At 50.7% G+C, this 13,500-nt stretch overlaps 1 protein-coding gene and 1 long non-coding RNA gene across 3 annotated transcripts in view; one reads left to right on the top strand and one right to left on the bottom strand.

The window, feature by feature from the left end:
* ERLIN1 (ER lipid raft associated 1) overlaps positions 1-4,687 on the top strand; it is a 44,214-nt gene extending 39,527 nt beyond the window's left edge. For both annotated transcript variants that reach the window (XM_027775285.1, XM_006157374.2), the window contains exons 11-12: positions 28-107; positions 2,431-4,687. In XM_027775285.1, the coding sequence (XP_027631086.1) occupies positions 28-107; positions 2,431-2,652 (302 nt within the window). In that variant the 3' untranslated portion in view covers positions 2,653-4,687. The remainder of the gene's footprint in view (positions 1-27; positions 108-2,430) is intronic.
* A 2,171-nt stretch (positions 4,688-6,858) lies between these two features.
* The window catches only part of LOC102500350 (uncharacterized), an 18,706-nt gene continuing 12,064 nt past the window's right edge, over positions 6,859-13,500 (bottom strand). Inside the window, exons 2-3 of the long non-coding RNA XR_335813.1 lie at positions 7,187-7,315; positions 6,859-6,894 (exon numbers count right to left, since the gene is read on the bottom strand). This is a non-coding gene — a long non-coding RNA (uncharacterized LOC102500350). The remainder of the gene's footprint in view (positions 6,895-7,186; positions 7,316-13,500) is intronic.

Here is a 13,500-nt window from a genome sequence, read left to right as displayed (position 1 = left end):
ACACCCTGACTCTGTTTGACCTGCTAGATGCTGCGTTCCTGGCCCGAGAGAAGGCAAAGGCCGATGCGGAGTACTACGCTGCCCACAAATATGCCACCTCGAACAAGGTGACTGGCTCTTCTCCCCCTTCCCTGGTGACACAGTTCGGGGATTCACTTTGCCTTTTCAGGGGCTCTGCTATGACAGGTGATTTGATCCTAGCACGTCCCGCAGAGTCAGCCCGTCACTTAGCCAGGCATCGCGCATTCACCGGGCGGGGAGCCTTCTATAGTTCCTAGAGAAGCAGAGCTGGGACAGAGGCCGAGATGCCGCACACTCCCCACATGCACTGCCGTTGGCAGCCAGTCACAGCAAGGGGGGTGTCTGAGATGGCCAGGATGACAAGAGAAAAGTCCATTTAGAATTGTTTTCCAGATAAGGTGGCCTTTGGGGTAGATGCTGAGCATGTTTAGACAAGTGTTTCTTATCAGAGACAACCTTGGCATTTGGGGATGAGATGCCCTTTCATTGTTGAAGACTATCTCGTGCGTTATGAGAGATTTTCCATCCCTGGCCCTTGTCTACTAAATGCCAGTAGCATTCACCGGTCGTTTTCGCACAAAGGCCTGCACGCACGTGTGTACGCACACACACAAATTTCAAATCCCCCAATCAAATACTTCTTGTTTAGTTGTGAGGAATCTCAGTGTGGTAACTTGAGGAGGAAAGGTGTGTGATGGAGAGCGAGCAGTTTTTGCATAAGGACTGCAGTAAGTAGCTAGACAGTACAGGCCTACTGAGCAAGAGTCATTGAACTAAGAGGCAGCGAGAACCAGTCTGGAGTCCTGAGGAGGGAAGGCTGCGTCCAAGATTTACAGGGTTATGGATTACGCAGTGGACTGGAGCAGGTAAAGGGCTGAGATAGAGATTGCTAAGGAGTGGTACGCAGTTTGAAGGGTTAGAATCAAAATATATGAGCTTAGGGAACCAGCAGTTAGCGTAATGGCTATGTCGCTGAACTCCCACGTAGTCGACTGCGGTTCGTGTCCCGGACCCGGTGGCTTAAAACTCACGCCGGGCGCGTGTGCGTGCGTGCCCAAGATCCTGAGAGGAGAATGGAGGAGAAGGGATTGCGGCGTGACCATCCCCCCTGCGGGGTGATTTCTCGCTTTCTGGCTCTCTGTCTCTGTCTGTCTGGCAAGCGCACACGCCCTATAGTGAAAACCTCTCGAAAAAAAAAATATATATATATGAGCTTAAGCTTTCAATATAGAAGAGAACATAATCTGCATTTAGGAATGAGACGTGCGGCTGACAGAATGAGAGTCGTCAGTACTTTGCACACCAGGATACATTTAGAAATAAGCGTAACCTTGGGGACACAGCTTTACAGAAACCAAATGGAATTTGGTCAAGATGAATGCAAGAAAGGAAACTTCAGATTACAAAACTAGCAGTCCAGGTCTGCCGTGGGAGACACCGGGCAGGCGCAAGGATCAAGACGTTGCCCTGAGGTCAGCCTTATTCTGAAAGGGGCAGTCGTTTTATGCTGTTTTGAAAAATGCTGCTCAGATACTAACCTTTTTGAATTTGCCAGACAGCATGTGTGTTTGCTAGAGAGACAGAGAAACGAGAATGCACCCCCAAGGGAAATGGCCACGCCTCAGTCCCCTCTCCTTCACCTCTCCCTCCTTTCAGGACTTTGGGCACGTGCGCACGTGTGGCCATGAGCTCTAAGACTCAGACTGTGGGGTGGGCCACGTGGAATCCTGGCCCACCAACCTTTATTAAGAAGCCTTAGAGAGTAATTGGCTGTACGCACTGACTAGGTTCGACTGCAGGGCTTTGACCCGGGATAGGCTTCAGATGGAGAGTGGAAGACATTGAAGTACAGAAAGCAGCTGCTGTGGGAGTTGATGGACAAGTTGGGCTTTTGCCTGGAGGACAGGCTGGGGCTTGAGCTGAGGAGGGGATCTCTGAGGGGCTCTGGGAGGCTGGGGGAACAGCATTACTCAGATGAGCGCCACTGTTCTCTGTTGACCAGTGTCTCAGAGAATCAGCAGAAATTCCATGTGGAATTCAGCTAGCAAATGAGAAGTATATACGAAGTACTTTATAGACCGAAGCCACTATGGAGGTATTAGTTATTACCGTTAGATCCTTACTTATTCGTTGTTCGCCCCAAGCCGCCTCCTCAATTGTTTTATTAAAAAGTGAACAGCATCTCCTGCATTAAGACAAAAGCTTGTCGAAGGAATTTTAAGTCAGGAAGCTCGCCATGAATGCAATCGGCATGCTCCGCAGTGACAGAGGGCCACGGGCAGCCAGCTGTCTGGAGCGGAGTCACGGAGTCAAGATGCTCGAGAGCAGCAGGAGAGCTGGGCGGAGGGAAAGCTGGGGTGGCTGTCGCACCCAGGGTCCTGACGTCTGCTCTCGTTTGCCCCCACACAGCACAAATTGACCCCGGAGTATCTGGAGCTCAAAAAGTACCAGGCCATTGCTTCTAACAGTAAGATCTACTTTGGCAACAACATCCCTAGCATGTTCATGGACTCCTCTTGTGGTTTGAAATATTCAGATGTTAGGACTGGAGGAGAAAGCTCCCTCCCCTCTAAGGAGGCTCTTGAAACCTCTGGGGAGAGCCCCATCCAAAACAAGGAGAGCACAGGTTGATGCAAGAGGTAGAAACGTTCTCCCGTATCAAGAGGTGGCCCAAGGGGTTCAGTAGGAACAATGGTTATACGGACTCTTCAGACTTCCAGAACTCCCGCTCCGTCCGCTCTGCCTCTCCCACGGTGTCCTGGTTTGTCAGCCGCTGACTGCAGGGTAGAGCCAGCCGTCTGGCACTCAGATGGTCCTTCCAGCCGCAGTTTATCAAGTACCCTGTGCGTGCTCCTCTCTGAACTAGCCTCGTGAGCGAGGGGAAGGGTGATGCTGAGATGCTGCCTGCCCCGGAGCGTTCACACTAAGTATGTAACGAGCTGTACGTCTCTAAGCCGCGATCTGCCGAATAATGTTTACATTGGTCCCTGGGGAAATGAGCGCTCAGCCATGCAAGGGATGGGAGGCCAGAGAGAACACGGCCAGGAAATGGTAAGTTAAGAAGACCGACTGCGCCTGGGCCCCAGGCTGCCTCTTTGGGGTCCAGTCCCAGAGTCTGTCCATGCGATTCACATCCAGGCCGCTGAGTTCCCAGGAAATGATCTTCCACTTGAGCAACAATTTACTTGACACGTGATTTGCACCTTTCTGTTTTCCTACAGTCAAGTTGGTGGCCTACAGGGACATGCACTTTGCCACCCAGCCAGAGATTTCTCAGAGGTTCCTAATCACTATTTTATTGCATTAGTAGCTCAGAGATAAAAAGAGCTTTGCTCTAAGTTAGGAGTGAGATGAAACCTTTGCTCTGAACCAAAGCCCTGGGGCCCTGTATTCCCTCCATGGGAAAGGACTGTCATGTCACTGCCCCAGGCCACGTGCAACTGATGTACTTCATTTTTTAGCCACAGACAGCTCCTTACATGTCACCTCTCATCTCCGGCTGGCCAAGAGCAGGACAGGCCTTTAGCCAGAAATCGGAGCAGCGTACCCTTCCTAGCCGTTCACTGCACAGTATTGAATCATAATTACAGAAAGGTTTTATTTTTAAAACTGGATTTGGGGTGCATTCATTTGCCCCAGCACTTCTGTCTAAAAGCCAGGTCTTTCAGCTGCCATGGTTACCAGCACACTGATTCTCCTTAACACTGTGTGGAACAAAGAGTAACCTGGAAAGCATCCTCGGTCATCTTCTGTCTTCTTTCTGGCTCTGGGATGCTGAAAACAGAGCTGTTTCTCCAACTGTCCCTTCCCCCGGGAGATTGGGATGCTCGCCCTCCCGGGCAGCCGGTGACTGTGATCTTCCATGAGAGGATGACAGTTCACCTGTGGCTGCAGGAGACCTGCTTCATACGAACCTTCTTTTTCCTTCAGATTAACTTTCCTGGAATGGTGTATCACGTAGGTAGGCCTGAGTTCCTGTTTGCTAAGACCCCTCTTGGGTACACTGTGTTGCAGCCAGACAGAAAAATCATGGGACCACTTCCGGAAACCCTTCAGCTGTCAGTCCTGTCGTCTCCTGACAGCCTGTGGGTTGTGCCAAACACTACTCGGGAAAGGGAGACCCGGCTTCGAGGGGTCTGTTCCCTGGGCCTTACACTGTAGACACATTCGTAACTTGGAGGGAATCATTTTTTGGTTTTTTGCTCTTTTAAATCAGTAATTCTCTTTATGAATGAATCTTGCGTTCTTTAACCCTCCTAAAGAGAACTTTTGAATTATAGAAATAAACTCTTAACCTGTCATATTGTTGCTGCAGATAAATAATGATTGTCATGGGAAATCTGGATCATTGACCTCATGCTTTCATTCCTGGGGATGTTTTTATTCCCATGAGCGTAAGGATGGTGGTGGGTTTCCTACCAGCCCCAGCCCTGGTGGCAGGGCTGAGGAAGTGACGTGGGGTGACATCGTAAACAGCACTTCCACGTCAGCTCCCCTTGGAGTTCCGCGTGCTTCCCTGCGCCCCCTCGGTGAGCTCTCGGTCCAGCCATCCTTCAGGGGTGTTCCTTTTGGTAAATAGACACTGTAATCTTGAAGTCTAAATTTATATGTGAATTGCTACCTTTTTTAAATAAGAAACTAAATAAAATTATTTTACTATCAGCGATCTGTGTGTGCCCACGTGCCTCCATGTCTTTTCTCGTCCTTCTGTGTCCCTAAGGCCGTCTCACCCATTTCAGCATGTGCCAGAGAGCACGTGCACTCACCAGAGGGAGAGAGAGAGAAACAGGAAGCACTCCAAGTGAAGATGGTCACACCGCAGTCCCTTCTCTGTTTCCCCTCCCATCAGGATTTGGGGTGCACAGCACCCCGTGTGTCTGTCAAGCTGCCTGGCCAGGACCTGAACTGTGGTCAGTTATGTGGGCCCTGCCCCCCTACCCACTGTGCAATGCTTAGTCACTGGTATGATCTTTTTTTTGGGGGGGGGGGATGTTTTCGCTACAGTGCACGTGCACTCGCCAGACAGACAGACATAGAGACAGAAAGCGAGAAATCGCCCCCCCCCAGGGGGGATGGTCACGCTGCAGTCCCTTCTCCTCCATTCTTCTCTCGGGATCTTGGGCACGCACGCACACGCGCCCGGCGTGAGTTTTAAGCCACCGGGTCTGGGACGCGAACCGTGGTCGGCTACATGGGAGTCCAGCGACATAGCCATTACGCTAACTGCTGGTTCTCACTGGTATGAGCATTTTAAAAACAGTGCTTCCACTCTTTTCTGACTTCTGGAATTTAGCAAGAGATGTCCCTTTAAAAAATTTTTTTTCTTGGGACTAGCAGTTAGCGTAATGGCTATGTCACTGGACTCCATTGTAGTTGCTCAGGGTTCGAGTCCCAGACCCAGTGGCATAAGCTCATGCTGGGCATGTATGCGTGTGTGCCCAAGATCCCGAGAGAATGGAGGGGAAGGGATTGTGGCGTGGCCATCCCCCTGGGGGTGATTTCTCACTTTCTGTCTCTGTCTTTCTGGCGAGTGCACGTGCCCTATAGCAAAAGCCTCTCCAAAAGAAAGAAAAAAAATGTTTTTCTTTATTCATAATATAGTGAGTGCATGTGATAAAGAGGGGTGAGCACCCCTCACAGGGTCTGCCCGTGCTGTGACCCCCTCCCTCCAGTCCCCAGCCCATTAGCTCCTAGGCATTTTTGGTGCCCAGCATGTGCCCAGGCTGGTCAGCCCAGGCTGACCTACAGTCACCTTGCAGGACCCTGCTGAGCAGGGCTTCACTGCTGAGCCCCAGAGACAGCCACCGAAAATGGCAGGTGGAGCTTCACACCCCTTGGAGCCTCCCTTCCCTGAGAGCTGAGGTCCATTCCCCTTAGGAAGTTGTGTATACCTAGACAGGGAGGACAGTAGCACACATTGTAACTGACTTCACTGACTCGGATTTATTGGTCTGAGAACCAGGGGTGGACCTGCTCTTCCCAAGTGCTCCACGCCCACCTGGGGACAGTGTGCTGGTGACCCTGGGCCGGCAGGGAGTTGGGATGTAGAGTTGCGCAGGTTACCCCAGAGTCCAACCCCACTGCACAACAGGGAGCTGTGACTGACTTTTAGGGTTTTGGTAGGTATTTAAAATGAGGTGGGGACCAGCAGATGGCAGAATGGGGACGTCACTGGACTCTCACCAGGTCACACACGGTTTAAGTCCCAGATCCAGCAACTTAAATCTCAAGCAGGGCATGGGTGTGTGTGTGCCCAAGGTCCTGAGAGGAGAACGGAGGAGAAGAGATTGCAGTGTGGCCATCCCTCTGGGGGGTGATTTCTCGCTGTCTGCTGAGCGCACGTGCCCTGTAACAGAAATCCATAAATGAATGAATGAACGAATGAATGAGGTGATTTCTGTCCCTGAGTGGGAGGAATGCTGCGAACTCACAGGCTTTCCATGCTCTGACTGCTGCCGGCCTCTCCACCCCCTCCCCTACAGTTCTTGAATGTGCCTTCTTCCTGCACCTTGCCATGTCCTTCCCCCCGCTCTCCTCACTCTCCCTGTCTCGTAGTGCCAGCTTTCCTGTGCTGGCTCCTAATCTGTCCCATCAGTTCTTCGGAGAGGTCACCCTGCACCAGCCCCAGCACTTCATACCTCTCTGCCTGACGTTTTTTTTCACAAACGCTGAGCTCTGAGGGCAGGGACTGCGTGCTGGTCGCTGGGGGCCGTTGCGATGGCGCATGCCTACCAAGGTGCCCAGCCCAGAGGAGTTGGGTCTTGTTGCTGGAAAGAATGAGAGGATGAGTGAAGTGCAGACGGAGGAGAAGAGATTGCAGTGTGGCCATCCCTCTGGGGGGTGATTTCTCGCTGTCTGCTGAGCGCACGTGCCCTGTAACAGAAATCCATAAATGAATGAATGAACGAATGAATGAGGTGATTTCTGTCCCTGAGTGGGAGGAATGCTGCGAACTCACAGGCTTTCCATGCTCTGACTGCTGCCGGCCTCTCCACCCCCTCCCCTACAGTTCTTGAATGTGCCTTCTTCCTGCACCTTGCCATGTCCTTCCCCCCGCTCTCCTCACTCTCCCTGTCTCGTAGTGCCAGCTTTCCTGTGCTGGCTCCTAATCTGTCCCATCAGTTCTTCGGAGAGGTCACCCTGCACCAGCCCCAGCACTTCATACCTCTCTGCCTGACGTTTTTTTTCACAAACGCTGAGCTCTGAGGGCAGGGACTGCGTGCTGGTCGCTGGGGGCCGTTGCGATGGCGCATGCCTACCAAGGTGCCCAGCCCAGAGGAGTTGGGTCTTGTTGCTGGAAAGAATGAGAGGATGAGTGAAGTGCAGCGAGTGCAAGCATATCAGTAGCGGAAGGAAGACCTCGCGATCAGCCCGGAGTGGCCTGTAACCCTGGGAGCTTGCTGCCATCTGGAGCCCGTTCACAGTCCTTGCTGGGAGTGTCTTCACTGGGTCCGACAGCGTGTGCAGGAGTGCACCGCTGACCCCTGGCCTGCACGTGTCAGTGCTGTCTCTGAGTAGGCCGTGCGTCCCTGGAGTGGAGAGCACGGGGCACCTGATACAGACTCGGGCAGTAAAATGCTCACGGGTCCTTCAGCCACTGTGAGCTCAACCACAGCCCTCCAGGAGTAGCCTAGCAAGCTGGGCCCACCTCTCAGCTTTCGAGTGGTCTCTGGCTTTGTTTGGGCGTTTGGGACTAATTTCCTGTTGCTGCATAAGTCCTCTGTCCATGGCTGCGTCGGCGTCGGCCAGAATCAGGATGGCGTCCCCTCATTGCCTTTTTCGCGTGCCTTTGCATTGTAGCTCTCTTCCCATCGTTTTTAATCAAATGTTCTGCTATCTAATTTCTATTTTTTAATCTTCAAACATGTTTCTTTCTGGCCAGCCAGTGGCCTGATGGTTAAGGCTGCTGGATCCCACGTGACCAACTGCTTTGTTTGGGTCCTGGCCCCAGTGATTTGGGAAACACTCTGGGCACATGTGCATGCGTCCCCAAAATCCCGAGAAGAGAATGGAGGAAAAGGGATTGTGGCATGGCCATCCTCCACGGGGTTTGCTTTCTCATTTTCTCGCTGCCAAGTACATGCACCCTTTTACAAATTTGTTAAAAATTTTAAAAATTCCATGAAAGACTTTCTTTCCTTAAATATTTAGGAGGCATCTACTACATGCTAGATACTAAGGCAACACAGAGGCACGTAGCATTGTACGGGTGCAGTCAGGTACAGCAAGGGATGATGTGAGTGTGACCCTGGTAACTGAGCGGATGCTGCACTAGGGGGCGCCGAGAGGATCAGCCCAGCCTGCTGGTTTCTTGGAAGCAGTGTCTGATGAGAGTCTTTTTTTTTTTTTTTTTTTTTTTTTAATTTAGAGCGTAGGCACAGAGAGAGCCAAAGAAGATGTGAAAATCACCCCCTGGGGGATGGCCAAGGTGCAGTCCTTTCTCCATTCTCCTCTCAGGATTTTGAGCTCACATGTCCACATGCCGGAAATGAGTTTTAAGCCACTGGGTCCGGGCTCAAACTGCAGTTGACTACGTGGGATTCCAGTGACGTAATCATTATGTCATCTGGTCCCATGAGTCAGATTTTTTTTTTTGGAGAGGATTTTGCTGTAGGGCTTGTGCGCTCGCCAGACAGAGACAGAGAGACAGAAAGTGAGAAATCACCCCCCGGGGGGATGGCCACGCCACAATCCTTTCTCCTCCATTCTCCTCTCGGGATCTTGGGCACACACGCATATGTGCCCGGTGTAAGTTTAAGCCACCGGGTTCGGGACGTGAACACAGCCATTATGCTAACTGCTGGTCCCCCATGAGCCAGATTTTTAAGGAAGAGCCGGAGGTGGCCAGCCAGCTAGGAAGGCAGTGGCGATGGTGTAACATGTCCTGGGCAGCAGGAGAACCATGTGCTGTGTTGCATTTTAAGATACGTTTGACCAGGTCCTGCAGCCTCAGCAGTGCTGGGAGGGGCGAGAGGTCACCCACTGCAAACCCTTACGTAACAGGCCCTTGCTCTGTGTACTGGGCATGGCCCACATCCGTATCTGCAGGCGTTTTCTTCCTGAACCCTCATGGCAGTTCTGTGGAGCTCTCCTGTCCCTGCCATCTCATAATTGAGATGTAGAGGCTTTACCCAAGAGCATATGAGTAACCAGTGGCCAAGCAAGGATTTGAACTAGTCATGTGTCAGAGCCAGGTTCTTCTTTTTTAAAGAATTATGTTTTTTAAATTTAATTTTTTTACTTTTAAAAATGTTTACTAAAGAACATGTGTACTCACCACGGAGAGAGAAGGTGAGAAAGCAAGCCACGAGGTCTGGAACTCGAACTGTGGTTGGCCATGTGGGAGTCTAACACCTTAACCACCATGCCACCTGCAGGCTCCCAGGTCCAGGTTCCTTTACGTTCTCCCTTGAAGCAATTGTTTAGGGTGATGAAAGCTCTAGGGTTTGGGGCGATGTCAGGATGTGTGGGCTGCAGGAGAGATCAGGAAAAGGGAGACATAGAGGCTGACGTGTGATGTGACGCGGTGGCCATGGGTTACCTTCTCTGTCCTCTGCTGGGCTTGGAAGAAGTGCTCTAGGGCTGGGTAGTATGTCAGCTGATTTGGGGACGATCGGCCCCGTGGAGCCTGAAGGAGCAGCCCCCTTATTACCTGAAGCAGGTGGAGCTGATGAGCATTAGCGTGGGCTCTGGAACTCGAACTGTGGTTGGCCATGTGGGAGTCTAACACCTTAACCACCATGCCACCTGCAGGCTCCCAGGTCCAGGTTCCTTTACGTTCTCCCTTGAAGCAATTGTTTAGGGTGATGAAAGCTCTAGGGTTTGGGGCGATGTCAGGATGTGTGGGCTGCAGGAGAGATCAGGAAAAGGGAGACATAGAGGCTGACGTGTGATGTGACGCGGTGGCCATGGGTTACCTTCTCTGTCCTCTGCTGGGCTTGGAAGAAGTGCTCTAGGGCTGGGTAGTATGTCAGCTGATTTGGGGACGATCGGCCCCGTGGAGCCTGAAGGAGCAGCCCCCTTATTACCTGAAGCAGGTGGAGCTGATGAGCATTAGCGTGGGCTGTGGCTGCCGTGGCATGCCGCCCAGGGCCCTGTTCTCGGGGTGAAGCACTCCTTCCCCCAGGTCTGTGCTGAATCGCTGCAGCAGCTTTTCTTGACTGACAAACTCCCTCACCCTCAGTCACATCCCCTCCCAGGGGACATCCCACCTCTAAGTGGTTGATGCAGTAGAAAGGCCAGGAGAATTACTCAAACCACACAGTTTGTCCAGGAAAAAAAATTGCAGTGATTTTTTTTTTTCCATCTGCAAGTTTCTCCATTCTCCTCTTGGGATTTCAAGCGTGCATGCATGCACACTTGGCATGAGTTTTAAGGTGCTGGGTCCAGGATTCGAACTGCAGTCAACTATGTGGGAGTTCAGTGATATAACTATTACACCATCTGCTGGTCTCATTGATTCACATCTTTCTATCTATCTTTCTTTCTTTCTTTTCTTTTTTGGAGAGGTTTTTGCTATAGGGTACGTGTGCTTGCCAGAGACAGAAAGACAGAAAGCGAGAAGTCCCCCCCCCGGGGGTGATGGCCACGCCGCAATCCCTTCTCCTCCATTCTCCTCTCGGGATCTTGGGCACACATACACATGCACCCGGCGCGAGTTTAAGCCCCCGGGTCCAGGACTAAGCCGCGGTCGACTGCATGGGAGTCCAGCGACATGGCCATCACGCTCACTGCTGTCCCCCATTGATTTGCATCTTAATAGGTATGGTAATCATAACTGAAACTTGGGCACGTTGGGAAAGTCCTGCTGCTGGGTGTGCCTGATTCCTCTGGTGACCAAGTGCCGTTCTGCTCAGCCTCACCGTTCGTTACAGCTGTGGCTGTGGCTGACACGTCCATATTGGCATCCGCTCACTTTTCTCTGCGTCTCACGTCACACATGCACTTCACCTTTGTTCCTCACCTCGGGGATCTTCCAGTGCCATCGAAGCCACAGTCGGTCCAACATACGGTCAACCCAGACAGGCCCAAGAACTAATACACCCAGAACCAATTCTCAACCAGTAAGAGACAGGAACACCAAGGGTTAGAGAGGAGGTGAGCCCAGCAACTTCCCAAGGAAGACAGCATCCCTCCTCACACAGCGGGAAACTTGAAACCTTAATTTGAACATGAACTTCAAATTAAATACAATTCATCGAATGTGTGTTGAATACCTGGTGTGTGTTTAAGAAACCTAAAATGTGGAAAATAGTGGGCCGGTAGAACAACACAACACTGAGTAAGATGTCGCATCCGCTCTCAGAATCATCTCGGAAAGGTGGAAGTGTGATAGCACACTAGGGGAGGAATGCAGTGCCCTAGCACTGGCATGGTGGGTACGATGCTGGACTCACACATGGCCAACCATGGGTTGAGTCCTGGACCTGGCAACTTGCTTTCTCACTTTCTCTGTCTCTGTCCTTGTCTCTGGTGAACATATATGCCCTATAGCAAGTAAAGAAAATAATTTTTTTCTTTTAAATAAAAGACTAGCCAGTTAAAAATCTGAGCATAACATAAAAAGACAACCCAATTTAAAAGTGGACTAAGGATCTCGGTAGACGTTTGTCCGGGGAGGATATACAGATGGCCAATAGGCACAAGTAGTTGACTATCAGCAGTCATTGGGGAAGTATGTCAAGGCACCACATCACGCCCACAACAGGGACTGGGTACGCGTCGGTAAGCACGTGAACTTGGGCTCCTCACTCATTGCTGGTAGGAATGGAGAGTGAGGGAGTCCCTTGGGAATGTATTTTGACAGTCTCTCAAAATGTTAGACAGTCACCGCATGAGCCAGGGCTTGCATGTTCAGACAGCCTTGGATGTGAGTGTTCACAGCAGCGTCAGTCATAGCAGACAATGTCTAGTAACTGGAGAACGGATAATAAAGTGTGGCATGTGCATTCCACGGGACCATTACTGAGCCACTAAAAATAATGAGATATGGACCGCCCAGTGGTGTGGTGGTGAAGGCAGCTCTGTCCCCTGTGGCAGATAGCATGTTCTAGTCCTGGACCCAGTGGCTTCTTGAAAAACATGCTGGCATGTGTACATGCATGCCCAAAATCCTGAGAGGAGAATGGAAGGGAAGGGATTGTGGCATAGCATCGCCCTGGGAGGGGGTGATTTCTCACTTTTCCTCTCTCTCTATCTCTGGTGAGTACACGTACCCTATACCAAACTTAGAAGACAAAAAAAAAAAAAAAAAAGAAATGGTGACACATACTAAAACATGGCTGAAACTTGAAGACACAATAGATGAAGGAAGCCAGTCACAAAAGGTGACAAATTGTATGATTCTCTTCTGTGAAATGTACAAAATAGATCCATATGAAAAAGTAGATTGGTGGTTGCCGGAGGCTGGGAGGGGGGGCAAATGAGTGGCTTCTAATGAGAGTTGGTTTTTTGGGGGGTAATGAAAGATTCTAAAATTTGACTGTGGTGTGGTTGCACAACTCCAAATACGCTAAGAACCACTGTTCTGTGCGCTTTAAGAGGAGGAATGTATGATATGTGAATTGTAGTTTGAGCTACTGTGAAGAATAAAGGTTTGAATGATAGTGTGAAGATCGCAATTCAAGAACCTTCCAGGGGCCTAGGTGATGGTAGGGTTTTAAGGCGCCGGATTCCCATATGGCTGGCTGCGTGGTTTGGGTCCACGGCCTGGTGGCTTGCAAATCCGCCAGGCACATGTGTGTGTGCGCCCAAAGTCCCAAGAGGAGAATTGAGAAGGGACTGTGGTGTGGCCATCCCCCTGGGGAGTGATTTCTCTCTCTCTCTCTCTTTCTCTCTGGCAAGCACACACATTGCAGGAAAAAAAAAAAAAAAACACTTTCTAAGAGAGATTTTTGTTACACGGTTTGTGAGCTTGCTGGAGAGACTGAAATAGGGAGACAAAGTGGGAAATCACCCCCTCCCAGGGCGATGGCCACGCTGCAGTCCCCTCTCCTCCATTCTCCTCTTGGGATTTTGGGCACACATGCACACGCACCTCGCATGAGTTTTAGGCCACCAGGTCCAGGACTTGAGCTGCAGTCGACTACGTGGGAGTCCAGCAACGTAACCATTACATCATCTGCTGCTCCTGAGCTATCGAAAAATTTTAAAAAAGAAAACAAAGACCCTCCCAGTATTGGAAAATAATTTAATAGAAGCATGAAGGTATTCATGGGAATGGGAGCATCAAAAGAGGAGACTGAAGAGGTGGGTGTCCAGAGGGGAAGAATGAGGTCGGTCGTGGGGGACTTTCTGAGTCTCGGCACATCAGTGACTTCGCAAAGGTTGAAAACCTTTCACGCAAAACCTTTCAAGGGGAAGGGACTTATGTCAGGGGACTGAAACATAGTTGTGTGTGTGTGTGTGTGCCTGTGTTTAATTGTTTTTTTAATTCCTTTTTTTTTTTAATTTGACAGAGAGCGAGAGAGAAAGGGAAAG

The sequence above is a fragment of the Tupaia chinensis genome, unplaced genomic scaffold (assembly GCF_000334495.1).
Source record: "Tupaia chinensis unplaced genomic scaffold, TupChi_1.0 Scaffold000539_1, whole genome shotgun sequence".
Lineage (NCBI taxonomy): Eukaryota > Metazoa > Chordata > Mammalia > Scandentia > Tupaiidae > Tupaia > Tupaia belangeri.
The sequence above is the reverse complement of the archived record's forward strand: the minus strand, read 5'-3'. Positions and strand labels throughout refer to the sequence as shown.